The 26079-nt window shown below is 56.0% G+C and overlaps 1 protein-coding gene across 3 annotated transcripts; it reads right to left on the reverse strand.

Moving 5' to 3' along the window:
* Positions 1–558: 558 nt before the first annotated feature.
* RAVER1 (ribonucleoprotein, PTB binding 1) lies at positions 559–24719 on the reverse strand. 3 transcript variants are annotated; one of them, XM_077329776.1, is made up of 14 exons: positions 24473–24719; positions 15461–15527; positions 13171–13640; positions 10897–11088; positions 10217–10346; positions 9616–9716; positions 8592–8675; positions 6826–6940; positions 5781–6025; positions 5117–5210; positions 4210–4352; positions 3100–3228; positions 2675–2758; positions 559–2372 (listed from the first exon to the last, which is right to left on the reverse strand). In XM_077329776.1, the coding sequence occupies exons 1-14, from the start codon at positions 24668–24670 to the stop codon at positions 2226–2228; spliced, it is 2199 nt and encodes a 732-aa protein (XP_077185891.1). In that variant the 5' UTR covers positions 24671–24719; the 3' UTR covers positions 559–2225. The 3 variants fall into 3 exon arrangements, with proteins under 3 accessions (XP_077185891.1, XP_077185893.1, XP_077185892.1); XM_077329778.1 differs by having other exon boundaries at positions 8592–8678; positions 24473–24718; XM_077329777.1 differs by lacking the exon at positions 8592–8675 and having other exon boundaries at positions 24473–24718.
* Between the last annotated feature and the right edge of the window lie 1360 nt (positions 24720–26079).

Here is a 26079-nt window from a genome sequence, read left to right on the forward strand (position 1 = left end):
GGATTCTCCCCGAGCCCTGCCCTCCTTTGGATCCCATCCCAACTCTCCAGCAATTTCCCAACCTGGAGATGGTCAATTTAATCCATCTGTGTCTCTTGGGTTAGGGCAATGGTCAGGCAGAGAAATCCTGCAGGGGAAGAGCAGGCCCTTGGCCAGGGATGCTTGGACTCCTGGGGTTGGTTGCTCTGGGTTGAGAAATTCTCGGGTAAATGTAAGTAAGAGAAATGGAAAAACAATTAACCTTTTCCTCAAGAAGAGCGGGCTTATACACCCCAATTTTCATTACCCAAAGGAGTCTCAAAGCGACTTATATCTCCCTTCCTCTCTGAATAATAGGCACCCTGAGGAAGGTGGGGCTGAAAGAGCTCGGAGGGAACTGGGACTGGCACAGGGTCACCCAGGTGGCTGCATGTGGAGGCGGAGGAGGAGGACGGGGGGGACCTGGTTCTTCAGATTAGAGGCCACAGCTCTTAACCACGAAGCCATACTGATGTTTGCATCCATTGCTTGCCCACAGGCTTGTTCGGGGAGGCCAAAAAAAGAGCATACGCAGGAGAGTTTTGATATAAATATAGCTTTACTTTGGAAAGTTGGAGTCCAGCTGCCAAGGGATTGCAAACCCTCCGACAAATACAGCAAACCAGCCAGTATCTACCGTAGAAACAATCGCAGCATGTTTATAAAACAGAATAAACTATATCCTCTCTGGGCAGAACCGAAAATCCCCCTGGGGAGGAGAAGGCCACGCTCCTGGGCTTCGTCTCGGAAGAAACGGCCAGGCACGTTGGTGCTGCTGAGAAATCAGCAATAGGGCGAGTGCGCCTTGCCTCTCGACCCTCAGCAGGTTACAGGGACAAGCAGATTCGGAGTGACCCGCCGCTGTCCAGGGCCGATCCTGGGCCTAGCTTGCACCAGAACCGGCCTAGGAGGGTGGTGTGCTTTGTCCGTCTGTCTTCCTGCAACCCGCCTGGAGAGGAAAGATGCACCTTTCTTGAGAAGGGTCAGTGGCCCAAACTGCTTGGTGCAACAGCTTATGCAAGTTCTGCTAAAACCTCGGCAAAGAGCACCAAAGCTGGATGCTCTCTGGAAATCCCAGGATCTTCCTGCTGTCGCAGAGACGTCGCTCCCACCCCCCAAAACCTGGATGCGCAAAAGTCACTCTAGCAGGGGCGAAAGATTGTCTCAGCTGTGGAGGTTGGGTGGGCTGACTCATCTCAAGACCGCAGGGCTCTGCGCTTAAGACATTTTGTCCAACTAGAAAAGAACACGCACGCAGGAAAAAAAAATATATATTATTTGCACCCAAAGGAGGAATTGGTCTGGAAGAAAAGAAGCCGTTTCTAGGAGGGCAGAAACTGCTTTTGGGGAGGGAAACGCACACAGATTATCCAACTGAAAGTTTACATGGAAACTTACCAAGATCTTACAGTCCTAAACTATTTAAAAAAACACAAACAAACAAACCAAAAACAACCAAGAAGCAATAAAAATTAAAAAGGGTAGTTTACAAATCCATGATTACAAAAAAAAAAAAAAAAAGGGAAACAAAACAACGGTTAAGGTTTAAGACAAAATAAAACTCAGACTGTGGGGAGGTGGCAAGAACAAGCCTCTCCCCCCTCCCCCCCCAAAACCCTGGAGCCGAATTTGCTACGGGGATTAAGTGCTGTAGGGTGCCAACCGATCCAAGCTCTTAGCAGCCCTCTCTCCGATCACCACTGCAACCTCTCAAGGCAGCAGCCTAATCCAGGTATGTTCTGTGCTGGAATCAGTCCTCAGATGGGGAATGTGTCTCCTGAGGAGGCCGCGGGCCTGGCTGCCAAGGTACACACAACCCCCAGCGACAGCGAACAAAATCACGTGTGGGGAGGGCACTGAGTCAGGGCGATGCTCCGAGGTTCGTTTTGCTCCTGCCGATGGATGAGCACCGGCAGGAGCCGGGGTGTGTTGTCTGGAGAGGGCCGTCAGCGCGCAAACACCCTGGCCTGGGAAGAGAGGCACCAGCTCCACAAGCCCCTGTCTTCCGGAAAGCCCACGGAGGTGGCTGTGTCTGCCCCCGAGTCTAGAAGTCCAGTCTGTCTCAAGCAGGTTTAAAAAACAACAAACAAATCTAAAGCAAAACATTTAAAAAAACCCACATCTGTACAAAATTTATACACCTGAATCGGGACAAGGGAGGGTGGTGGAGAGGAGAGGCGAGTGCTTCAGTAGCAAAAAGGCGTGGATTAAAATATCCTCTTCCGCTTCAGGTAGGAGTCTGCGTAGTGTCCCCCGAGGCCCTGAGAGTGCTGGCCGACGTAGCTGCCTTCGGGGCTAGGCTCCGGGGACGGCAGCAGGTGAGAAAAGGCGCGCTTCTGGCCGCCAACGGGGGTCTGCAAACCAACCAAGGGAAGGGAAGAGGCGGCGTTAAGGGCCGTGCAGCAGGAGGCACAAGGCGGCCGGGAGGGGAGCACCATCGACCGACTGCCTTAGCACAGGGGTCCCCAACCTATGGGCGCCATGGTGCCTGCAGAGACCTTTCCTGGTACCCGCCAAGCGGTTAGAGAAGGTGGGGCACTGCAGCACACAGCTCTTCAGCAGGTGATTTCTTGAGGGACGGCTCTGCCTCCCTGCAGCGGCCGTGTTGGGGATGTGCCCCCCCCTGACCTACCCGGCCCCCGGCTTAGCATCTCACCTTTGGGTGGGTGCTGGGTGAGTGGCCGCTTGGTCCGAAGCCCAGCAGACTGTCTCCTGAGCCCACAGGGGGCATGCCAACTGCCTGGAGGAGGGGGAGGAGGCAAAGGCACGGTCAGCACCGCATCCCACACCAAGGGTCCCCAGACACGCAGCCCACTCTGCGGACCACAGGCGACGGCTTACGCCGCCAGAGCTGAAGGCCAATCTGAGGGTCCGTCCCCTCTTGACTCTATCACAGATGCTTGCCTGGTGGGTACATGAAAGGGGGGGGTCTTTTGGGAGGTGCCCCCAGTTATGAAAAACCTTCAGCCCTGAGGTCTTTCCCAGGCGTCAAGCCAAGAATTTGCGCACGGATGGGATTGGAGTGGCGGCGATTGGGTGACCGGTACCTTGGGACCTTGACCGAACAGCCCGCCCCCTTACTTTGTTCAGGTGGCTCTGCCGGAGCCCTGCTTGAAGGCCGCTGGTGAAGTAGGAAGTTGGGGATCCGGAATAGAACGGAGGCAGCGGAGCCCCCAGGCTGTTCCGCTCAAAGTTGGCCGTCGGAGACATCTGAAAGAAAAGCAGAATTCACACCAGGCGCTTCAAAGCCCACCACACACACACACACAAGCATGTTTTAGCAGGAACCCCAGGCTAGCAGGAAGCACAGAACAGAAGGGGCTAGCCCTCATCTCTGGCATGTTCCTGGAGGGGAGGCTAAGAGGGCGGTGGCCATGACAGTCCCCGAAGAAGACGGCGGAGTGAAGAAGGCATGGTGTAGAACAGCTCTCCATAAGCCCGCTGCTTTCCCCAAGGGGGAGGACCAGAAGGGTCTTTCAGGGGCCGACAATCTCTCATCCCCAAACCCTCACATTTAGGAATCAAAAGCTCGTTTCGTGGGTACACAACAGAGGGCCTCTTCAATGGCAGCCCCATGATGACAGAACAGCCTCCCCAGGGAGGTGCTCCTGGCCCCTCCCTTTCAATCTGCAGGAAGCAGCTCAAGATGACATTACTGAGAATTGCACGTGGTGAGGTTTACAGACAGTCCTGTTCAAATTTGGAGTTTTAAGATTTTTTAAGGGTTTTATTTTATGGATCTGATCTGTTGCAAGCTGCAGTGAGATCCACAATCAGGAAAGCTGCCTCATAAACGTCTCAACTGAGTAAACAACAAGTGCCCCCCCCCACATCCCCATAATTTGAAGAACCAGAAACGTATTCCTACAGGAAAGTAGCAAGTAACTCCTCTGTTTGCAGATGAGGTGACCAGGATAAATGCAACTTAACTTTAGTGCTCTATACCTGGGGATGTTAGGGTTGCCAGCTCCTGGTTAGAAAAATCCCTGAAGATGGAGGGGGGGGAGGCAGAGTCCTGGTAGGGCAAGTAATAATTACCAAAGTGCCCACCCTCAAACGTGCCCATTTCCTTGGAGGGGAGGCAGATCTCTGTTAACCTGAGATGCGTTGAAATTCCTGGAGAACTCCAGGTCCTACCTGGAGGGTGGCCACTTAAGTACATGCAGCCCCAAAGGTAGTACCAAGACTCACGTGCTGATAGTCAAAGACGCAGGTGTCCCCCACCATCCCAGAGGTGGGAACCACGGCGTCAGGCAGGGAGGCCTGTGGGATCCTGGGATTGGATGCGTTGCCAAGGACACCGGTCTTCAGGCTGAAGGCCTTGTTGGCTCCACCTGCAGAGACAGGTTTGTGAGGGGAGGACGGGGAGGCGGGCGAGGTTTGCTCCCCAAGCACACCAGCCCCCGGAAAGCAGGCAGGTGGGAACAATGGCCTCCTCTAGGAATCGCCAGCACTGAAACGGGGCATGCCTTGCTTTGGACTCTGCCTGTGTCAACGCTGGCTGGCAACAGAGTCGAGACAGGGAGGAGATGCCCAGCTCGGCTGTTGGCCAGAGTGTATGACCCCATAAGGCAGGGGTAGTCAACCTGTGGTCCTCCAGATGTTTATGGACTACAATTCTCATGAGACCCTGCCAGCGTTTGCTCATGGGAATTGTAGTCCATGAACATCTGGAGGACCACAGGTTGACTACCCCTGCCATAAGGGGTAGTCAATTCATTTAGCCACAAGCCCTGGGGAATAAATTTAATAAGATTCTCTAGGGAAGGCCGAGACCTTCCCCTGATGTTGCCTACAACCCTGGGATACAGGGAATCTGTGCCTCTGACCGGTTCAGGCAGAAGGTCCCCGGTTCAATCCCGGCATCTTAGTTAGAAGGACAAGGCAGGGGTTGATGGGAAAGACCTTTCTCTGCCTGAGATGCTGGAGAGCTGCTGCCAGTCAGAGTAGAAGATCCTTGCCTTGTTGGGCTCAGGGTCTTATATTCAATGTACAGCAGTTTCATGGCTTTGTGGCCTTTCAAGCACAGTGGCCAGTCCCACCTTTCTTGCTTTTGTGCCTATGACTGCTCCTCCCCACCCCACCCCAGTTTCCTCACCACCAAGCTGGCTTGCGGGCAGAAGGCTCTGTAGGTTTAAGTATGGGTTGAGTGGAATCTTGAAGTCCTTGGGTGGTTCTCCTAGCAAAGACACCTGTGAGAGAAGGAACCGTGAACATTAACTCCTGTTCTTCTGCTGAGAGACACAAAGTCCCGACTCCCCTTGTGAGCGCTCATAGGAGGGGACCCCAAACGGGTTGCCCAAAGGCGCCAGCTAATGGGGTGGCCAAAGGGTAACTCTCCAAGATGTCCGGACTTCATTTCCCATGAGCAGCATGCTGCTGGCAGGGGCTCCTGGGAATTGTAGTTCGTAGACAGCTGGAGAGCCACCTTTTGTCCAGCCCTGTCGGCTAAAGTCTTTCCTGGATGTGGGTGGAGCCAAGTAAGGCCCAGCAAGACTGCCGATTGGCTGTGCAGATGGGCTTTTCAACTTCCTTCCGCAGCACATGCCACCACAGCACAAGGGATGTTCACGGAGTAACTGAAGGTTGGCTGGGGCAGCCATTGTTTATCTGGCTCCGCCTCCTGCAGCGGCCATTTTGTGGCTGTGCCAACCTTGGTCAGAATTCCAAAGGTGCCCCCAGGCTCTAAAAGGCCGGGGACCCCTGGTTTCAGCTTCCTCCCTGGCAATCTCACACTAATGACAGCCAGCCAGCCGACTTACCCCCGAGGAGGGAGGCCCGCTGTCGGCCTGCTTTGGTTTCTGAAGCCCACTGATCACAGAGCCCAAGATGGAGGTCGTGAGGCCTTGCAGGCCGGGAGGAGTCAGCTGAGCGGGTTGTGCTCCCATGACCGGGTTGTCCCTCTCCATTCCCAGCGGTCCCAGAAAAGAAGGCAGGGGCAGGTTCCCCGAAGGCAAGATGGGGGACTTGACGGGCCCGGGGGCCATGTCTGCAGGCAAAGAGCCACCTGGAGAGAAAGAGCAACAAGGACCAAGGGGAGAGCCGCCTTCTAGGTGGAGACATTTTGAGGAACATGGGGCAGCTGCCCAGGCTGCAGAGGAGGTCCCCCCCCCCCAATGCATCTTTCTCAGTGAGCTCTATTTCTTCTCGGGATCCCAGTGACCTTGAGCACCCTCTGCTGCAGAACGGGAAAGGACCACAAACCGAGAGCCCTGTCCCTATGGGTCCTTCACTAGGGCGTGTCGCAGCAGGATTCTTTCTATAGGGCGTGCTTCTGGGAAGCACGGATTCTGGTTGCCAACTCACTGATTACGCAATGAGCTACAGCTCCTTCCAGTTAAGGACTGAACACTGAAGAAGCGAGTTGTGATTTCCAAAAGGGGGTAGGAGGCTGCTGCCAGCTCCCAGCTCGCTTTTAAAGCAGGCTTTGCTTTAGAAATATAATCTGACCCACATAATTTCCGGTAAGGAGGAGCGTGTCTCATAGTCGGAGGAAGAACATGTCTCAAGGTTTACACCTACTCAGGGCAACTGTCCCGCCCCTGAGTGCCTCTTCCTCCAACCGGCTTGCCTGCCTGTCCAGCGGCCAGCCAATCACCTTCCGTCCCCCACCCCTGACCACCCCCTCCTCCTTCCACTTCCCTCCGAGGCTCGGAGGCTGCAGATCCCTGCTGCGTGAGAGCTGCCCCTGCTGGTGAGTTCCCTAACAGCTGCCTGCAGCCTTTCCAGGTCCTGGGGGGAGGGGGAGACTGTCCACAGAGTTCTTCCATCCACCTGCCATGTGACCCAGCGCCGCAGAGAGCTTACCTGAAGGCATCTCACCCAGCAGCTGGTTTCCTGCCTGAGAAGCCGGCGTATTCGGCAACCCCAGGGCGCTGTGCTGCAAGGAGCCCAGAGGAGACTCTCCCAAAATCCCTGGTTTCTGGAAACAAGCATATGGTTTCAGTGACTGAGGCAAAAGATACGGAGGATAAAAAAGCGGGACGGAATGGTGAAAGTACAAACTGATGAGGAAACGAGGCAGAATCCCAGAGCAGGAGGGTCCCCAACCTTTTCTTCACACCTTCAAAATTGTGAGACGGAGAGGTGAGTGCGGCCACAAAGTGGCTGCCACGGGAGACAGAGCCACGCGTCCGAAATTGCTGCCACGGGAGATGGAGCCACACACAGAGAGGGGAAGGGGGATAATTGAACAAATTTGTGGCTTCCTCCCATGGGAGCCAAAAGAGCCCTCCCCCTGGAATAGTGCAACCCCTGCCATTAAGCCTACACCAGCACTCTCTGAATCGTACACACTTTACAATTTTCATTGTTTTACCTCCTTTAATGCTTGACATTGAGAGAGAGAGAGAGAGAGAGAGAGAGAGAGAGAGAGAGAGAGAGAGAGAGAGAGAGAGAGAGAGAGAGAGAGAGAGGGGCAGCTGTCACTGAACCAACACCAATTATATTCTGCCTGGCCACGCTGTGTTGGGCAGCTGCCCCACCCACTTCCCAAAAACTCCGAGAAGGTGCTGAAAAAGATGGCAACAGGCACCGTGGGGCCCACAGGTGCAAGGTTGGGGACCCCTGTCCTTTGGGCGTGCCGTGGAACGAATCGCTACCAGAGAAGTTAGGTGCAAAGCAGAAATGTGAATGACTGTAGTGAGACCACACAGGTATGCAAGGGACAGGGAGAACGGGGGGGGGGGGGGGGGGGGGGGGCAGCACTCTCAGAGGCTGGGAAGATTCCTAGTCAAATACTGCCACTTGAGTGAACCCCCTCTGATGCAGAATGCATGAAGGTGGGTAATGCTGGGCCAGCCAAGGTGTTGGGGGTGACCTTTAAAGCTCTTTGCAAAAAAGGACCCGCCTTCCTGGAGGACTGTCACTGTTTATACAGCCCCTGGGCAGCAGCTATGGGACAAGGTAGCCACCCTCTCCCATTGGAGGGATTGCCCAGAGTTTCGGCCTTCTCTGATGTGGCTCAACTCTGCAGCAGAGGCTACCTGAAGAGGAGATCTTCAGGAGGGGCTGCTAAGAATGGGAAAGACCTTGGCCTGAGACCCTGGTTCAGTGGCAGAGACTATGCTGGGCCTGCAGAAGGCCCCTCATTCAATCCCTGGCATCTCCAGTTAGAAGGACCAGGCAGGAGGGGATGGGAAAGACCTTGGCCTGAAGGTCCCAGATTCTCTAGCTAAAAGGACCAGGAAGTGGTCGATCTGGGAGACCTCCACCTGAGAACCAGGAAAGCCGCTGCCAGTCTGAGCAGGCAATACTGACCCTGAGGGTCCGACTCAGAATAAGGCAGCTCCATGTGTGACCCAAGATAGCGGCTGCATCAGCTACAGCACAAACCAAGCAGGATTCCACCACACACACACACACACACACCCTACTATATCCAATTCAGGTGATTGAGTGCAGAGAAACTGAAGATGTAGGACGCTGGCCCAGGTGGCACATCCTCCCCGCGCAACTCGAGCCTGAAGGACCATTGCGGGGCCCCTGCATGGGATGCGCATGCCACACAGACGGACACGCACACACGCACAGCAAGACTACCGCCAGCGGGCCGGGCAGGTCCCGCCACTCACATGGAACACGGCCTGGTTCTCCTTGTTCTGCAGGAGTTGCGTCCAGACCTGGTTCTGCACTAAGAGCAAGTTCCCAAGCAAAGCCTTCTGGAGCAGTAAGCAAAGAGGGAGAGAGAAAGAGCAGAAAAAGGGTCACCGGGAGCTGGGAGGGAGAGGAAGGAGAGCAGGCCAAAGGGCAAAGGTCATGCAGAAGCACCGGAAACGCTGGGAGGGGGCAGCCAAGTCTCCCGGTGGGACAGGCGTCTGCAGGGCAGCGAAGGGAGGAGCCATCTCTGATTTATTCTCCTGGGTTGGTCAGAAGCAGACTGAGTCCAGGGGCACCTTGAAGACCTAACACTTCTTCCGAAATATTGGAACCGATTTCCACAACCATGACATGTAAAGAGCCAGTTCGGTGTCGTGGTTAGGAGTGCGGATTTCACGCTCCCCCACATGCAGCCAGCTGGGTGACCTTGGGCCAGTCACAGCACTGATAAAACTGTTCTGACTGAGGAGGAATATCAGGGCTGTCTCAGCCTCACCCACCCCACAGGGTGTCTGTTGTGGGGAGAGGAAAGGGAAGGTGACTGTAAGCTGCTTTGAGCCTCCTTCGGGGAGAGAAAAGCGGCATCTAAGAACCAACTCTTCTTCTTCAGTAATCTCAGGGCTCTCTCAGCCTCCCCTCCCTCACAGGGTGTCTGTTGTGGGGAGAGGAAAGGGAAGGCGAATGGAAGCCGCTTTGAGACTCCTTTGAGTAGAGAAAAGCAGCATATAAGAACCAACTCTTCTTCTTCTTCTAGATAGAGGGGGAGTCAGGTGCCAGGAAGGGCTAGTTAGGGCCAAGGCGCAGAAGTAACTGAGTGATAAGCGGGGCTCAGATTGGATTAAAGCAGTTAGGAAGACCTGTGCCCAGCAGCATAGAATCATAGAGTTGGAAGGGACCTCCTGGGCCATCTAGGGTGCCCATCCCCACACTTGTGAACCAGAAGGCATCTCGGGATGGCAGACAGCACACAAAAACGTTCTGGGCGGAAGAGCAGCTCACCTGCTGTGCTTGGCTCTGGCTCTGGAGCGCCAGCTGGAGGAGAGCCGTGGAGAGGGCCGGGTTGGTGAGGAGAGGCACCGACGGAGGAGCTCCCAGGATCCCTGCAGAAAGACACCACAGGCTGAGAAAGCCTCTCTCCCGCCCCTCCCCTCGGGAAACGCTCCAAGGCAGTCTTCCCTGAGCTGTGGGTCGAGACCTGGACCGCTGAAAGCATGCTGGGGGGTCTCATCTCTCCAACGGCTTCCCCTCCGCCCTTTCTACTGTTTTCTTTGGTGTTTTGGAAGCCAAGGCAGCTTCCACGGCCTACGTTAACAGGCATTTTTCCCCCTGCACGTCGCTCAGGTAAAACCAGAGTTTCTCAGAATTCCAGGGAGGATTAGCCAGAGCGATGGGGAAGGGGAGGGCGTTCGAAGGCTCGGAACGTGGCCTCCATACACGGCAAAGGTGGCATCTGTCAGAAGTCTAACTGGAAGTCTTGCTGGGTGAGAGCCCCATGTAGCCCCACCCACGTTCTAATGCCGCTCAGCAGGGACCAGGGACAGCGTCAGTAGGTGCCTGTGGGCACCCCCTTGGGCACCGAGGTCCCGGAATCCCTCCTTACCTTGCTTTCCTCCCAGGGTACCGTGAAGAAGGGGGTTGAGCAGGAGCTGGATGGACGTCGAGTTCCCCAAGCTGTTCAGGATCTGAAGAAGGTTGGGCTCCGGCAGAAGCCCTTTCCCCCGGTTGAGGGCCTTGGAGGAAGCAAAGAGGCAGTGAGGCAGCAAAAGGACACCGATCCCTGCGCTACACCCGGCGGCCGTGCGGTCTCAGCAAAGCCATGCCGAAAGGAGGTGCGCGTGGGCGCACGGTCAGAACTTTGGGGAGCGTGCCGTTTCTGGTTGCCGTCCAAAATCTATGGTGACGCAGCGGCCAGAGAGGTTTTCAACCGGCCTGAGTGTTGTCGGGAACGACATGGAGTTTCCGTCCCAAATATTTGGTTTGGATTCATGCACCTCCTTGCTTCAAAAATAGGCTGCCTAAGGAGGTGGTGAGCTCCCCCTCACTGGCAGTCTTCAAGCAAAGGTTGGATACACACTTTTCTGGGATGCTTTAGGATGCTCTGGGCTGATCCTGCGTTGAGCAGGGGGGTGGACTAGATGGCCTCTATGGCCCCTTCCAACTCTATGATTCTATGATTCTATGATCCTGCGTGAGCAGGGGGTTGGACTAGATGGCCTCTATGGCCCCCTCCAACTCTATGATTCTATGATTCTAAAAACCCGTGAGCAGGCGGGTTCTTACCGTTGCCTGGGCTGCTATCAGAGCGGCCAGCATGCTGCGCCCGGGAGGGCCGGGGGCGCAGAAGGACACCCTGACGTGGTTCCCGGCCAGCGCCATGCCGTTGGTGGCCTGCTGCACCATCTCCGCTATCTCCGCCGACTCGTATTCCACGACGGCAAAGCCTTTCAGCTGCCCGTCCTGGCCGCAAGCCAGCTAGAGGGAAAGGCAGAAAGGCAGAGGCTGAACGTAGAAGGACGGATGCGGCAATCACTCTCTTGTGGCCAAAGTCCCAGTTGGTCGGCCTGGACTAGCATTGTAGCATGACTGGTCCTTGGCTACAATGCAGCGCACCATCTAACCCAGGGGTAGTCAAACTGCGGCCCTCCAGATGTCCATAGACTACAATTCCCAGGAGCCCCTGCCAGCATTCGCTGGCAGGGGCTCCTGGGAACTGTAGTCCATGGACATCTGGAGGGCCGCAGTTTGACTACCCCTGGTCAAGGGGCATCCTCTGTGGCCTATACTACAGTATCACGATCACTACAAAACTTGAGTCCAAAGGCACCTTTAAGAACAACCACGTTTTATTCTAGGTGTGAGCTTCATGAGGATCAGGTTAAAGTTCTGGTGATCACCTTCAAGGTCATATGCGGTCAGGGCCCAGCGTCCCTGAGGGACCGCCTTTCTGCCTACACCCCTCAAAGAGCTTTGCCACCTCCAACTGGCTAGTGATCCCTGGCCCGAAAGGAGGCCTCAAGCAGTGCCACAGCCGTCTCTGTCCTGGCCCCCACCAGGTGGAAGGAGCTCCCGGAAGAGATCAAGGCCCTGATGGGGCTAAAGCAGTTCCGCAGGGCCTGCCAAAGGGAGCTCTTCCGCCAGGCATTGACTGGAACCAGCAACGACCACTGGGCCCCTGCTCCCTCCCTTCCAGGAATCCATGCACCAGAACTGAACCATGGACCGGTTTGATTGTTATTCTGCTTAAACTGTTATCTTCTTTTTTATTATTATTATTCCCATTCTTATATTTCTATGTGACACAAAAACTGAGCTTGATGTCTTGTTCTTTACGTTCCACGTGAACAGCTCTGAGCCTCAGGGGAGGGCGGCATACAAGTGCTAGTTAATTAATTAATGTACACAAAAGCTCACACCTAGAATAAAACTTTACTGGTCTTAAAAGGTGCCACTGGACTAAAATTTTGTACTGTATACCACTGTAACTCTGTGGCTGGGCAGGCAGCTTCTACCTCACTTCACATTATCATGTTTTAAAGCTCATGTTTTGTTTCAGCTGGGTTTGAGACCTCCACTTTGTTTTGTGATGTCTGCAGCCCCAATCCGACTGCTCTGCTCTTTGGACAGCCCACCCGGTCAATTGGGCTTGATTTGTGAGATGTAACCCACCTTGGTCTCGGCAAGAAGAATGGACTATCGATAACCTAAATAACCACACGGGATTGTGGGAATGGGTATGGCCTGTTGGGTATGGGAATGGGTATGGCCAGCAGGAATGGGTATGGCCTGTTTCACGAGCCAAAATTCAGCACCAACTTGGCCCAGTTTGGGGAAGACGCCTTCCCCGAATATTTGTCGAATTGCTGTTTGGTCCAGTTCGGCTGTTCAGTCATTTAAGCACAACAGTGGAGCAGCACAGGTCTGCAGCTGACTTGTTAGGCTTAAAGGGCTGCGAGCCATTTCACCAGTCGGTTTCGCTGCCAGCCATTTCAACCTAACAGCTGACAGGCAGAAGCGAAAGGGACGGGTGAAATGGCTGCCAGCTATTTAACCCTTCACAGGCAAATCTCCCAGCCCTGGAAAGGTGGATCAAAATTGGTTAGTTCGAGGCATTTTATTCATTTATTTATTATTATATTTATATACCACCCTCCCCGAAGGCTCTCTCTTTTGCCACAGAACTGACAACGGCTACGCTCCAGCCGAGGCAATGTTATTAAACATCTGATCCATCAAATCAAGAAACCTCGCTGGGCAAAACCCCCAGCCAGCCCCACCAACTTCTAGAAACACTTGACAGGAATGAGGAAAGGTGCTGGTGGGTGTCACGGTGCCCATGGGAATCCCGGGTCTAGGCTCCCTTTCTGCATAAGGCGCTCGGGATACTATTTGTGGGATTAATCCGGACGGCACACGGCAAGGGAAGCTGCCTTGCAATTCCAGAGAGGGTGGCAGCGACTCCGGCCGCTTAACAAGCATCCAGGGAAAGGAATTTGGAAGAAGGTGCAATCCCCGCAGAACGCTGGTCCTCTCCACGAGCGTGCGAAGGGCGCTCACCTGACAGAACACCGGAGGGCAGACGGCGGAGAAGGCCTGCCGCAGCTCTTCGATGTCGCCGTAACTGTGGGGCAGTTTGTCCACGCACAAGCACTTGGAATGGAGGAGATCTGAGGTCAGCTGGTTGACGTCTGTCCAGTGGACGTAGAGAGTCCGCGTCCCCAGCTGCTTGCCCAGCAGGTCGGATTTGGCCCGGGCGGCCGAATCCTTTTTCATGTACTCCACAAAGCCATAACCCTTGGAGTGTCCCGTCGCCTCGCTGTAGACCAGGAAGCAGCGCTCCAGGTTCCCAAAGGGCCGCACCAGGTCCTCGAACTGCTGCTGCGTGTAGAGCTGGGGGAGGTTGGCGATGCACAGCAGGGCGTCCGTCGGCTGCAGCTGCACCGTGATCTCCTTGTCCCGCAGCTGGCTCAGGTGGAATTTCTGGATGGCCGATTCCGCCTGCTCCCCGTTCAGCAAGGTGACGAAGGCTGCAAGAGGAGCGGGAAGCAGAGGTGGGTGAGGAGGAACATTAGCGGCTGTTTCTATGCAAGTACTTTCGACAGCATTAGATGTGCACCTTAACCTGCTTCCATCTGTCGTAACGATGTGCTGTTGTCTAGGGCAGGGGTAGTCAACCTGTGGTCCTCCAGATGTCAATGGACTACAATTCCCATGAGCCCCTGCCAGCATTCGCTGGCAGGGGCTCCTGGGAATTGTAGTCCATGGACATCTGGAGGACCACAGGTTGACTACCCCTAGTCTAGGGCTTTAAAATGTGCTTTTATGTATGTTTTTGAATCTCTTCGTTGCGTCTGGTGACCCTGATGGGGATAGAAAGGAAGGGCGTGCATTTAAGGAAGGAAAGGAGGGAGAGAAAAAGGTATAATCTGCTCAAACTCATAGCAGACTTTCCAGGCTCTCGGGCAGACGTCTTTCCCATCGCCTCCTGCCTGTGTGGATGATGACAGCCAGTGTGGGCAGAACTGTGGACAAAGGACCCTGGATGACCTGGGGTTGAATCCCCCACTTCTCCCATGGAAGCACGCTGGGGGGGGGGGGAAGGGCATGGGGCCATCCCTAACTCTCTGCCTGGCCTAGAAGAATTTGTTGGGATAAAGTGGAGAAAAGGGGAAGGAGGCCTTAAAAGCCGCTCTGAATCCTAGCAGGGTCGAAAGGCCGGGCATGAATGAATGAATGAATGAATGAATGAATGAATGAATGAATACCAGTCACATGGCACAGCTCCACCTGCACTGCACAGGACCCAACAAAAGCTCCCGTGTTGTGTAAGTCAGGACCCTTAAGACTCCGTGTGCTTCACGGCCTAACTTTCTAGCTCCTGCCACAAGGTTCCCCCCACGTGTGCGATGAGCAACCCCCACCAGCTCAGAGCGGAAAGACTGAAATGACAAGCAAGCACGCTGGCAGCAGTGCAAAGAGTCACCCCGCTGCAGCCGACTCCTGGAGAGTCACGGCACTGTGCGGCTTCCAAGACCAGAACTGTTCAGAGGTGGTTTGCCATCTCCTGCCTCTGCGGAGCGACCCAGGACTTCTTGGGCACCCTCCCCTCCGAGTACTAACGAAGGCCGACCCTGCTTAGCTTCCAAGACCTGATGAGATCAAGATGTCCTGGCCAAGGCAGCTGGCCGACGCCTGCCCCTGGACCTCCTTGGCGGTTTCTAGGGATGGGCATGAATCAGCCCACAAACTAAACTGAGTTACCCAGGTCAGATTAGAGATGAACAGAGCTGTTTTGCCCTGGCCTGCTTCTGCACAGCGACCCTGCGCTTCCTTGGTGGTCTCCCATCCAAGGACCAACCGGGGAGAACCCTGCTTACCTTCTGAGACCTAGAATCATAGTCGGAAGGGATCTCCAGGGTCATCTAGTCCAACCCCCCCCCCCAACAATGCTGGAGAACAGACCTGCCTCGGCTACCGAGGTCAGAAGAGGGACAAGGAGAGGTGGCCTCCCATTGCCTACCTCCCCAAAGCAACCTCCAAGGGGGGCCTCCAAGTACTAATCAGGGTTGACCCTGTTTAGCTGCTGACAGCTGATGAGATGAGGCTAGCCTGGGCCACCCAGCTAAAGTCAAGAAGGGAACAGAACTGGATTGGGTGAGTTTGGGCAATGCAGGGCAGGCTGACGTAAATGTCACAGGCAGAGAACAGCAAACCGTCTCCAATGCCCTTCAACCTCAACCCTGAAAGGAAAGCTGAGATTCTGCACAACTGCTCATTGCGCCTGTGAAATTAAGCCAAGCCCACACGCCACCCAGTAGCCCAGAAAACGGCCACGTGTTTTACTCACCGGTTCCCTTGTACTTGTCCACAAAACAGTACTTCAGCTCGTAGTCGCTCAGCAAATCATGAACTTCCTGAGAAAATCAAGGGGAGGGGGAGAGAAAAAAAGTTGAACTTAAATGGCAGCTCCTGTCCCAACTCCTGCGACTAAGAACTAGGAGGAGGATTCATTCTCAAGACCCTCAGGAGAGTCCTGCTGGGTCAGACCAGGGAGGGTCCACCTAGGCCAGCATCCCATGGCACACAGGGGCCAGCCAGTTCCTCTGGAGGCCTTCCTGAGAACATCAGAAGAGGACCAGAGGTCCATGTAGTCCGGCATCCTGCCTCACACAGTGGCCAACCAGTCAAAACGCTAGATTTGATTCCAGAAGATTTCAAGGTGGGAGCTTTTGAGAGGTTAAACTCTCTTCGTCGGATACAAATGGGACAGATCCCTAAGTCCATAGACCTCCAGCACGAAGGCGGGAGGGGTGCTGCAAAGAAAGGAGCCCAGATGCAGAGGTCCAATGCAAATGGCCATCAGTTTTATAACAGAGGAGAGATGCTCAAGAGCAGGAAATCGGCACCTGTGGCAAGATCAACAGATCTGCGGATGGCACGTTGGACACGCAAATGTTTATACCCCAAAACTCTGATGTGTCTCGAAGGTGCTACGGGGCTCTACCTGTAGCCAGATAAGAATATTATACTCTTCTCTGGCCTGGGTCTCGAAATACCCGTCTCCAAATGCTGCCTCTGTAGTTCTCCGGTGTGATGTTAGCCGACCCAGGAACGGGAGGCTCTTGAAAAAAGCAGGGGGGTTATCAAGCTAAGCGCATTTCTGGAAACTCGCCTGCTGCTAAAGAATCACAATGGAACGAGCTCCGAAGTCAAATGACCCCACCTAAACAATGAGGGTGGGTCACAGGGCCAAGCGGTTACCTGGGAGGGGGGGGGGGTGCTGGCTCACTGCTAGGCAACGGGACAGAAAGAGGGAGGATTCCCCACAAAGTTCCAGCGCCCTTTTGGGTCGACGGACATGGCGATTCTCTAAACAATTCGTTTCTGAGAATGGCCGTTCGGATCCCCGTTTTGTGTTTCTTGCGGCGGTGGTGAAAATGTTGAGAGAGGCTGGCATAGTCTAATGCAGGGGTAGTCAAACTGCGGCCCTCCAGATGTCCATGGACTACAATTCCCAGGAGCCCCTGCCAGCGAATGCTGGCAGGGGCTCCTGGGAATTGTAGTCCATGGACATCTGGAGGGCCGCAGTTTGACTACCCCTGGTCTAATGAAATCAGGCTAGACCTGTGAAATCAGGGGGGCTTAATGTTCTGTGTGGTTCACTGGCTCCCGACGGCTGAACCCTCTCTCCTAATAAGCACAAGAAAGCATCAAGAGTGTGCCATGCCCTCTCAGCCAATCCCCAGATGAGGACCCTGTGGCCCCCCTCGATGGCCTGCTGCCTCTGCTCCGGAGGAGCAAAAAGGGACAGCTGGGCAGGGACATCATGCGCAGCCAGACTGCAGCGTCCTGGCCGCACGCTGGGCAGTTTCCCTACGGCATTCCACCAGACGAACACGATGTCCACGGGGCAACAAGAAGAGCATTGTTAGCACGAAACGCGAAGCCGGAGTTTGTGAAACAGAAGAAAGGAAGTTCCCTCCCACAGAGGAGGAAGAAAAACTACACAGAGCTTGAAATGAAAACAATGCTTCTGAAAGCCAGGACGGGGGAACTGAACTGCTGGACGAAAACACTCCCTGCCGTTTTATCTGCAGAGCCAAACTTTGGGTGAGGAGTAAACTCGACACCGAGGAAGCCCATCTTCTGAGCCAAAAGAGGTCGTTGAAGGCTGAATTCATGAACATTTATTCTGAAGTCTCTCTAGGGGTGGAGTCCCCAAAATGCGACCCACCATGCCTGCCAAGTTTAGCAATGGCCCCTCTGCCCTGTGGCTGGCCCTGCAGAGGAACTGGCTGGCCCCTGGGGGAGACGGGAGGCTGGACTGGAGGGACCCTCCCTGGCCTGACCCAGCAGGGCACTTCCGAGGGTCTTCTCGGGGGAAGGCCTCGGCCTCTCTGCCCTGTGGCTGGCCCTGCAGAGGAACTGGCTGGCCCCTGGGGGAGACGGGAGGCTGGACTGGAGGGACCCTCCCTGGCCTGACCCAGCAGGGCTCTTCTGAGGGTCTTCTCAGGGGAAGGCCTCGGCCTCCCTGCCCTGTGGCTGGCCCTGCAGAGGAACTGGCTGGCCCCTGGGGGAGACGGGAGGCTGGACTGGAGGGACCCTCCCCGGCCTGACCCAGCAGGGCTCTTCTGAGGGTCTTCTCAGGGGAAGGCCTCGGCCTCTCTGCCCTGTGGCTGGCCCTGCAGAGGAACTGGCTGGCCCCTGGGGGAGACGGGAGGCTGGACTGGAGGGACCCTCCCTGGCCTGACCCAGCAGGGCTCTTCTGAGGGTCTTCTCAGGGGAAGGCCTCGGCCTCTCTGCCCTGTGGCTGGCCCTGCAGAGGAACTGGCTGGCCCCTGGGTGAGACGGGAGGCTGGACTGGAGGGACCCTCCCTGGCCTGACCCAGCAGGGCTCTTCTGAGGGTCTTCTCGGGGGAAGGCCTCGGCCTCTCTGCCCTGTGGCTGGCCCTGCAGAGGAACTGGCTGGCCCCTGGGTGAGACGGGAGGCTGGACTGGAGGGACCCTCCCTGGCCTGACCCAGCAGGGCTCTTCTGAGGGTCTTCTCAGAGGAAGGCCTCGGCGTCTCTGCCCTGTGGCTGGCCCTGCAGAGGAACTGGCTGGCCCCTGGGGGAGACGGGAGGCTGGACTGGATGGACTCTCCCTGGCCTGACCCAGCAGGGCTCTTCTGAGGGTCTTCTCAGGGGAAGGCCTCGGCCTCTCTGCCCTGTGGCTGGCCCTGCAGAGGAACTGGCTGGCCCCTGGGTGAGACGGGAGGCTGGACTGGAGGGACCCTCCCTGGCCTGACCCAGCAGGGCTCTTCAGAGGGTCTTCTCAGGGGAAGGCCTCGGCCTCTCTACCCTGTGGCTGGCCCTGCAGAGGAACTGGCTGGCCCCTGGGTGAGACGGGAGGCTGGACTGGAGGGACCCTCCCTGGCCTGACCCAGCAGGGCTCTTCTGAGGGTCTTCTCAGGGGAAGGCCTCGGCCTCCCTGCCCTGTGGCTGGCCCTGCAGAGGAACTGGCTGGCCCCTGGGTGAGACAGGAGGCTGGACTGGAGGGACCCTCCCTGGCCTGACCCAGCAGGGCTCTTCTGAGGGTCTTCTCAGAGGAAGGCCTCGGCCTCTCTTACCCTGTGGCTGGCCCTGCAGAGGGACTGGCTGGCCCCTGGGTGAGACAGGAGGCTGGACTGGAGGGACCCTCCCTGGCCTGACCCAGCAGGGCTCTTCTGAGGGTCTTCTCAGAGGAAGGCCTCGGCCTCTCTTACCCTGTGGCTGGCCCTGCAGAGGGACTGGCTGGCCCCTGGGTGAGAGGGGAGGCTGGACTGGAGGGACCCTCCCTGGCCTGACCCAGCAGGGCTCTTCTGAGGGTCTTCTCAGAGGAAGGCCTCGGCCTCTCTTACCCTGTGGCTGGCCCTGCAGAGGGACTGGCTGGCCCCTGGGTGAGACAGGAGGCTGGACTGGAGGGACCCTCCCTGGCCTGACCCAGCAGGGCTCTTCTGAGGGTCTTCTCAGAGGAAGGCCTCGGCCTCTCTTACCCTGTGGCTGGCCCTGCAGAGGAACTGGCTGGCCCCCGGGTGAGACGGGAGGCTGGACTGGATGGACTCTCCCTGGCCTGACCCAGCAGCCCAAATTTAAGCTTCGCTCTGGTGCTTATTACTTCCTTCAACAGGGTAGAAAACGTAAATAGCCTGACTTTGGTTCAAACAGCATCAGCTCGGCCTCTGTTCTCCCATCTAATCCTCCTCCCCTCTCTCTTCCTATTAATTTTTGAACTGGACTAAGCAAACAAGGTGATTCTTTGGTGGCTCTGAAATGGAACAGCCATCCCCTTTCCAGGACGGACTTTGTCAGAGAGAGATTTATTAGTTTGTTGCTCATGACGGAGAGTTGTTATCAGCACCACACCTTCAAAATTTACAGCAGGAGTCTGGCAAGGTGCCCCAAAGATGGAGCAAACCCCAAGAGGCATGAATACATAATATGTCGCTGAGTTTACAAGATGCCCCAGGGCTTAGCTGGCTGCCGTATTGAGTGCCAACAACAGCTCTGGAATTCAGATTCTTCACCAGGCAGAAGCTACGCCTGCAGCCACCAAGTTGACACTTGAAACCTGGAAAGAGTTCTTAGAATCATAGAGCTGGAAGGGACCTCCTGGGTCATCTAGTCCAACCCCCTGCACTATGCAGGACACTCACAACCCTCTCGCTCATCCACTGTCACCTGCCACCCCCTTGAGCCTTCCCAGAATCAGCCTCTCCAGCCTCTGTTTAGAAATCTCCAAAGATGGAGAACCCACCACCTCCCAAGGAAGCCTATTCCACTCAGAAACCACTCTGTCAGGAACTTCTTCCGAGTGTTTAGGAATTTCCTTTGCATTAATTTCATCCCATTGGTTCTGGTCCATCCCTCCAGGGCAAGAGAGAACAATGCTTCTCCATCCTCTATATGGCAGCCTTTCAAATACTTGAAGATGGTTCTCAGATCCCTTCTCATTCGTCTCCTCTCCAGGCTAAACAGACCGAGCTCCCCCAACCTTTCCTCATACATCTTGGTCTCCAAACCCTTCACCATCTTTGTTGCCCTCCTCTGGACACGTTCCAGTTTGTCTACATCCCTCTTGAACTGGGGTGCCCCAAACTGAACACAGGACTCCAAGTGAGGCTGAACCCGAGCAGAGTAAAGCCTGGTACTCTTAACTGGAGATGCTGCCAGAGATTGAACCTGGGACCTCCTGCCTGCCAAGCAGAGGCTCTGCCACTGAGCCAGGGTCTCAGGCCAAGGTCTTTCCCATCCCCTCCTGCCTGGTCCTTCTAACTGGAGATGCCACTGGGGATTGAACCTGGGACCTTCTGCCTGCCAAGCAGAGGCTCTGCCACTGAGCCAGGGTCTCAGGCCAAGGTCTTTCCCATCCCCTCCTGCCTGGTCCTTTCAACTGGAGATGCCGGGGATTGAACCTGGGACCTCCTGCCTGCCAAGCAGAGGCTCTGCCACTGAGCCAGGGTCTCAGGTTGATGGAGGGCATCCATATTTAAAGGACCGCATGATCTATGGTTGGTTTCAAGGCCAGAATCAGTTAGCGACCAGCAATCTGATAAATTGAGCTTTGATTTTCAAAAGCTCAGAATCACACCCGGTTCTCTAAATTAGATGCCACCACTTTTAGCCACAAGAGCGTCTTGTGGCGCAGAGTGGTAAGGCAGCCGTCTGAAAGCTTTGCCCATGAGGCTGGGAGTTCGATCCCAGCAGCCGGCTCAAGGTTGACTCAGCCTTCCATCCTTCCGATGTTGGTAAAATGAGGACCCAGCTTGCTTGCTGGGGGGTAAACGGTAATGACTGGGGAAGGCACTGGCAAACCACCCCGTATTGAGTCTGCCATGAAAACGCTGGAGGGCGTCACCCCAAGGGTCAGGCATGACTCGGTGCTTGCACAGGGGACACCTTTACCTTTACCTTACTTTTAGCCACACCAAGCTCTTAACTACACCTACCTGTCAGGTCGACTGGGCTGAGAGAGCTCTCAGAGAACTGGGACTGGCCCAAGGTCACCCAGCTAGCTGCATGTGGAGGAAGAGTGGGCAATCAGACTCAAGTCTCCAGATTAGAGGTCACCGCTCTTGAGGCAACGTGAAAGACCTCTGACTGAGACCCTGGAGAAATATAGTAAATTTCCCCCATACACTGCACAACACCCCTGTCAGGTGGGTTAAAGTTAAAGTGCATGACCTTGCTGGCAGTGGCTCATGGTAATGGTAGTCCTTGCTCATCTAGATAGCCACAGTTTGGCCACTCCTGCCCTACAACCTCATCCTTTTCACTGGAGATGCTGGGAATTGTATTTATTTATTATTTGATTTATATACCGCCGCATTTCCTAGTGGTCAAAAACACCAATAATCTACTATCCCACCTCATTCAGACGGCGCAAATGGAGGCCACGGACCATTCCCAAGTTGCAGGCCAGTTTAAAGGGGACGCTAAACTCAAATACTTTGGCCACCTCATGAGAAGGACTCCCTGGAGAAGAGCCTAATGCTGGGAGCGATCGAGGGCAAAAGAAGAAGGGGACGACAGAGAATGAGGTGGCTGGATGGAGTCACTGAAGCAGTCGGGGCAAACTTAAACGGACTCCGGGGAATGGTAGAGGACAGGAAGGCCTGGAGGATCATTGTCCATGGGGTCACGATGGGTCGGACACGACTTCGCACCTAACAACTAACAAAGCCCATGCAGGTAAGCGCTGCGATCTCCCCCACCTCATATTGGAATAAGCCCTATTTCCTTAACCTTCCAAGCCTTTGGGAACCCACCACAGGTTTCCCGACGCCCTTTGCAGGTCACAACCGGATGCAGCTGCTAGTTGGGTGCTTTGGTTTCGTCGTGACAGGCGCACGTGAGCCCAGGTGGAGCCACACTTCACGTCCTTCACAAAGTTGCCTTGAGGCTAAAAAAAAACCCTGACAAATGGTCCCAATTAAGCCTTTATGCTAAACGCCAGCGTGGCACACACGGTAGTGAAGAGCACGGGACACGGAACTGGTTCCAAGCTCCACTCTGCCGTGCAGGAAGCTGGCTCTCTGATTTTGCGCCACGCCCTCAGCCTCACAGGACAGCTGGAAGGCCTAAACGGAGCAAGGAGCACGCCTCAGCCCCTTGCGGAAAGGGACAGATGAGGCCGTCTGATGCCACCACTTTGGGCCCAACTCCACACATAACCATCTCCAGAGGGCTGGGATGCAACGCCTCGAGTGGGAAGTTAGCCACACCTGCCCAAAACCAAGGGAGGAAATGGAAGAATTGGGTTTTTTATAGGCTGCTTTTCTCTACCAGGAGTCTCAACGTGGCTGACAATCACCTTCCCTTTCCTCTCCCCATAAACAGCACTACCAGGGCTGTGACAAGCCCAAGGTCACCCAGCTGGCTGCAGGTGGAGAAGCAGGGAATCAAACCCGGCTTGCCTGTAGGGTTGTGTGCTTCAGGTGCCGAAGTGGCGTAGGAGGTGTGGCGCCAGGGACAACGTACCAGCTGACACACACATGCAGGTGCAGAGCTCGCAGCACTGGCCACTTTGGGCTGCAACGGCACTGCAGATGCTAATTTCCTGCCCCTGAGCCCTTTTCTGTACTCTAGCAAGCCACTGCACCTATGAACCCTTTAAAAGCATTCTTTAGAACACTCCACCCATCTTCTGACTGGGATCGTAAGGACTCAGAAGTCCATTCCTCTGTGTATCTGATGAAGGAAGCTCGGATCCCCCTCCCCCACAAAATAAAAAAATTGAGCTGGTCTGTCAGGTGTTCCTGGACTCTGGCTCTTTGGTACCTTAAGAAGTGAGCCAGGACTCCCGAAAACTCCTCCCCAACCCCAAACTTGGTTACTCTTTCGTGTCCTCAATTCCAGCATTTTGGGATGGGAAGAAGGAAACTGGGACTCCTGAAAACTCCTCCCTTGCCATAAATCATTTCAGGGGTTCCTGGATTCTGATTCTTTTCTGCTGCTACAGACCAACTAAATTGGCCCACAATCTTAATCTACCTGAAGGAGCTGGGACTTCCAAAAGCTCCTTCCCTGTCCCCAATTGTGCGAGTCTTTCAGGTGCTCCGAGACTCTGGCTCTTTGGGACCTGAAGAAGGGAGCCAGGACTCCAAAAAGCTCCTCCTCTGTCCCAAATTGGGTTAGACTTTCAGGTCCTGCTGGACTTTTGCTGCTTGGGACCTGAAGAGGTGAGCCGTGACTCCCGAAAGTTCCTCCCCAGCCTCAAATGTCATTCGTTTCAAAGGTGCTCCTGAGCTTTGGCCCTTTGGTAGTGAAGGAGTGAGCCGGGACTCCCAAAAGCTCCTCCTGGGCCAAGCTTTTCATTAACCTTTCAGGTGCTTCTGGACTCTTTGGGACCCAAAGGACTGAGCTGCGACTCCCAAAAGCTGCCACAGATTTCTCTAGCCTTCCAGGTGCTCCTGGACCCTGCCACCAATTCTGTCAGTCTTTCAGGTGCTCCTGGGCTCTGCCTCTTTGGGACCTGAAGAAATGAGCCTTGCCTCCCAAGAGTTCCTCTCCTGCCACAAATTCTGTAAAGTCCTTCAGGTGTTTCTGGACTCTGCCTCTTTTCTGCTGCTGCAGGCCACCTAAGTCAGCCATCAATCTTGGGGAGTCAACCTGTGGTCCTCCAGATGTCCATGGACTACAATTCCCATGAGCCCCTGCCAGCGTTCGCCACATTACTAATTTTAAGGACATGAAACCCAGGTTTTAGACCAGGGGGAGTCAACCTGTGGTCCTGCAGATGTCCATGGACTACAATTCCCATGAGCCCCTGCCAGCGTTCGCTACATTACTAATTTTAAGGACATGAAACCCAGGTTTTAGACCAGGGGTAGTCAACCTGTGGTCCTCCAGATGTCCATGGACTACAATTCCCATGAGCCACTGCCAGCATTCGTTACATTACTACTTTTAAGGACATGAAAGCCAGGTTTTAGACCAGAGATAGTCAACCTGTGGTCCTCCAGATGTCCATGGACTACAATTCCCATGAGCCCCCGCCAGCATTTGCTGGCGGGGGCTCATGGGAATTGTAGTCCATGGACATCTGGAGGACCACAGGTTGACTACCCCTGATCTATATGAAATAAGCTGTGACACCCGAAAGCCCCTCCCCGGCCGCACATCCTTCCTCCTGAAGTCGCCCCGGGGCTCTGGCTCCTTCCTCCTTGCAGCGCTCCCCCTGCAGAGGAGGCCACGTTTTCCTCCCGCAGGGCTCGACTCAGCAGGCTCCGCCCTCCCGGGACCCCCCCCCCCGCAGCGCCGGAGAACCCCCCCCAAGTCTCCCGGGCGGGAGTTGGCGACACCTCGGGCGGGGCGAGGCCCGCAGCGCCCCCACCCCTCACCTGGTTGGCGACGTCGGTGGGCAGCCCGCGGATGAGGACCTTGCGCCGGTTGCGGAACTGCCTTGCGCTCCTCTCGAGGCGGCCCCGGATCTCCGCCGCCTCCAGCGCGGGCAGCTCCTCCTCGGGCGCCGGGCCAGACCCGCACTCCGGGCTCGGCAGAGAACCGGCAGCCGCCGCCGCCGCCCCCGACGCCGCCATCTTGGACGCCGCCGCCGCCACCGCCTCCCCCCTCTGCGGGCGCAGAACCACCGAGAGCAGCGCGGGAGGAAGACGGAGCGGCCGCGGGGCCCAAGGGAAGACGGTTGGCCCGCGCGGGGACGCAGGCCCGCCTCCTCACTGGAGGGCGGCCAATGGGGAAAGGGGGCGGGGACACCGGCCGGGCTGGAAGGGAGAGCAGCGGGTGCCAACCTCCAGGAGGGAGCGGGAGATTCTAAAGATCCACATCAGACTGCAGAGACCTCTAGAGCAGGGGTAGTCAACCTGGGGTCCTCCAGATGTCGATGGACTACAATTCCCATGAGCCCCCGCCAGCATTCGCTGGCAGGGGCTCATGGGAATGGTAGTCCATCGACATCTGGAGGACCCCAGGTTGACTACCCCTGCTCTAGAGAAAAGGCGGCTTGGTGGAGTGGCCTTGGACCCCACTGAGGGTCAGGGATGCCAGCCTCCAGGTGGGGCCTGGAATTCCAGCTCCTCTCCAGACTGCAGAGCTCAGTTCCCCTGGAGAAAAGGGCTGCTTGGGAGGGGGACTCTGTGGCCTTGGACCCCACTGAGGGTCAGGGATGCCAGCCTCCAGGTGGGGCCTGGAATTCCAGCTCCTCTCCAGACTGCAGAGATCAGTTCCCCTGGAGAAAAGGGCTGCTTGGGAGGGGGGACTCTGTGGCCTTGGACCCCACTGAGGGTCAGGGATGCCAGCCTCCAGGTGGGGCCTGGAATTCCAGCTCCTCTCCAGACTGCAGAGATCAGTTCCCCTGGAGGAAAGGGCTGCTTGGGAGGGGGACTCTGTGGCCTTGGACCCCACTGAGGGTCAGGGATGCCAGCCTCCAGGTGGGGCCTGGAATTCCAGCTCCTCTCCAGACTGCAGAGATCAGTTCCCCTGGAGAAAAGGGCTGCTTGGGAGGGGGGACTCTGTGGCCTTGGACCCCACTGAGGGTCAGGGATGCCAGCCTCCAGGTGGGGCCTGGAATTCCAGCTCCTCTCCAGACTGCAGAGATCAGTTCCCCTGGAGGAAAGGGCTGCTTGGGAGGGGGGACTCTGTGGCCTTGGACCCCACTGAGGGTCAGGGATGCCAGCCTCCAGGTGGGGCCTGGAATTCCAGCTCCTCTCCAGACTGCAGAGCTCAGTTCCCCTGGAGAAAAGGGCTGCTTGGGAGGGGGGCCTCTGTGGCCTTGGACCCCACTGAGGGTCAGGGATGCCAGCCTCCAGGGGGGGCCTGGGGATCCCCCGGAATTCCATCCTCTCCAGACTGCAGAGATCAGTTCCCCTGGAGAAAAGGGCTGCTTGGGAGGGGGGACTCTGTGGCCTTGGACCCCACTGAGGGTCAGGGATGCCAGCCTCCAGGTGGGGCCTGCGGATCCCCTGGAATTCCAGCTCCTCTCCAGACTGCA

Source organism: Paroedura picta, chromosome 3, assembly GCF_049243985.1.
Source record: "Paroedura picta isolate Pp20150507F chromosome 3, Ppicta_v3.0, whole genome shotgun sequence".
Lineage (NCBI taxonomy): Eukaryota > Metazoa > Chordata > Lepidosauria > Squamata > Gekkonidae > Paroedura > Paroedura picta.

Excerpts from the sequence above, each read along its gene's own strand:
- RAVER1 (XM_077329778.1), bottom strand. The coding sequence starts at position 24,670 with ATGGCGGCGTCGGGGGCGGCGGCGGCGGCTGCCGGTTCTCTGCCGAGC. Across the intron at positions 6,026-6,825 it reads GCTGGGTGAGATGCCTTCAG|GTGGCTCTTTGCCTGCAGAC; the intron begins GTAAGCTCTCTG and ends CTTTCTCTCCAG. Across the intron at positions 2,373-2,674 it reads CACCCAGCACCCACCCAAAG|ACCCCCGTTGGCGGCCAGAA; the intron begins GTGAGATGCTAA and ends GTTGGTTTGCAG.